This window comes from Pteropus vampyrus, unplaced genomic scaffold, assembly GCF_000151845.1.
Source record: "Pteropus vampyrus isolate Shadow unplaced genomic scaffold, Pvam_2.0 Scaffold449, whole genome shotgun sequence".
Lineage (NCBI taxonomy): Eukaryota > Metazoa > Chordata > Mammalia > Chiroptera > Pteropodidae > Pteropus > Pteropus vampyrus.
The window spans coordinates 224,519-226,504 of NW_011889230.1; the positions used below are offsets into that span (position 1 = coordinate 224,519).

The window sequence follows — 1,986 nt, forward strand, 5'->3', positions numbered from 1 at the left end:
GTTCCTGTCTTGTGCCAGCTTTGACTCTTTAGTGGAAGGAGGAGGGAGGTGTCAGGGGCTCTCAGTGGGGCCGTGTAGCTGGCACTTTGTGCCCGCTCAGCCCCTGGCCTCCTCGTAGGGAAAGGGCCTTTGCATGAAGTTGTGGGGCCAGAGCCTTTGAGAGGGAAAAATGAAACAGCTAGCAGTGGCGGCCGCGTGTCTGCCCCCAGGCTCTCGGAGAAGCCCACGCCTTCGGACTTCCTCGTGAAGCGGACCTACACCTGGGACGAGCGCGTCGTGTACATTCACGTGCCCGGGGATTTGCTGACAGGTGGGCAGACACCTTCGCTTTTGGTTCCATCCACGTGGCGAAGCCTCTGCCGTGAGGCACGTGCGTGTCGCCGAGCTTGTCCCGCCCCCGTCGGCTCCGGCCGCCCCGCCGTCTGCCACGCCGCCCGCGTCTGGAACGGGCTGTGCCTTTTTGCAGACTTCGGGTTGTTGTTCTTAACCTGTCTCTTCTCTCGTAGACGCCACCTCAGGGTATCTGTCCCTGCTGGACGCCGACTTCGACAGGAGGCCTGCGAACCCGTATTTGGCGAGGGCCGTGAACTACACCGTGCGTTTCCAGGCAGCCCGCTGCCTGCTCTGGGACACGGGCGAGTGGGCGTCCGGGGGTCCCTGCCCACAGCCAGGAACTTCCCCGGAGAGAGTGAGCTGCAGGTATGGCCTTCAGTAGGCGGCAGCCCTTTCCCCGTGTTTGGCCCTGGAGCCCCCGACCTTGTCTCCTGTAGAGACCGAGCAGCCTGAGCAGGTCGCGGCCTGCAGGAGGCTGGGGCTGGCGTTTCAGGCCCCTCTGTGCCCGGCCCCCCCGGTGGCTGGCAAGCAGTGAATGGGGGGGCCGTGGGGGGGTGCCCAGGCCGATCGGCTCCGTCGCGAACACGCTGGGCCACCACTCCCGCTGTCCTGGCCGTGTCCTCGTGTGCCCCGCCCCCCGTGGCTGTGAAGGGGAACTTTGTGACACCAGGAAAGTCCCTGCACGGAGTCCGGCCGCCTTCTCAGTCCTGTCCTCAGTCAGAAATAAGCAACGCGGACGATCCGGTCGCAGGCTGCTGTTGCTGCTGTTCATTAGAACAGAGAATGAGCAATTACCAGGCCCGTGAGACACACCCGTGTCGTCTGGAGCAGAGCTGGGTCACGGAGGCTGTTTCCCGGTGGCCCGGGAGGCAGGCCCGTCGGGCTCCGGCGCGTAGGGTGTGACCCATCTCCACGTGTCACCTCCGCTGTTGCCCCCTTTGAGTCTACACACCCCGAACACCCAGAGCTGCGGGAACAGCTGTGTCCCTCGATACTAAACTTCTTTAACGCCCGACGCGGTCAGCTGCTCCCCATGACGCTGTTCTCCGCGGGGCCAGGGGGGCGGAACGAGCTCCGCGAGGGCCCTTCCCCCAGGACACTGTGCAGGGCAGGTGCCGTGTTTAAGAAGCCGGTCTGCGGAGGTCGTCACGGCAGGAGGGCCCAGTGACAGGACATCTGCGACTCCAGGACGGGCGCGCAGGCGGGGTGCCCGGTGTCGGCCCCCAGCGGGCTGTGGCACCGAGCCCCAGACACTCTGGGTTCAGGCGGGACCGCAGAGGGGCCTTTGCCGTTGAGATGTCTGCAAGAGGCCCAGGTCCGCAGCAAGGACAGTGTCAGGGTGGCCTCGGAGCCGCACGCGGACGTGGACATGACACGTCTGTGGTGTCTTGTTCCCAAGCCGCGTTTTAGCTGGCGACTTTAACCCAGATCTAAACCACAGGGTTGTTCCCGTGGGGCCCTGTCACCCCGCCTTCCGCAGCCACGCCCGGTGCCCTCACCCACGTTTCCCTCCTAGCTACGACCGCCTGGCCGCGTTCGCCGTCGCGAGAAGGAGCCTGAACCCCAGTTTCGAAGCGAGTGACGTTTCCGCGTTTCAGAGGTGAGTTCCGTTTCCTGAGTCAGGACGAAGCTTCGCCTGCACCGCCGCCCGCT

General features: G+C 65.0%; 1 protein-coding gene across 1 annotated transcript in view; it reads left to right on the top strand.

The window, feature by feature from the left end:
• Positions 1–1,986, top strand: part of PKD1L1 (polycystin 1 like 1, transient receptor potential channel interacting) — an 88,190-nt gene that overhangs the window by 34,717 nt on the left and 51,487 nt on the right. Inside the window, exons 14-16 of the mRNA XM_011381735.1 lie at positions 119–310; positions 507–699; positions 1,850–1,933. Coding sequence (XP_011380037.1) covers positions 119–310; positions 507–699; positions 1,850–1,933 — 469 coding nt within the window. The remainder of the gene's footprint in view (positions 1–118; positions 311–506; positions 700–1,849; positions 1,934–1,986) is intronic.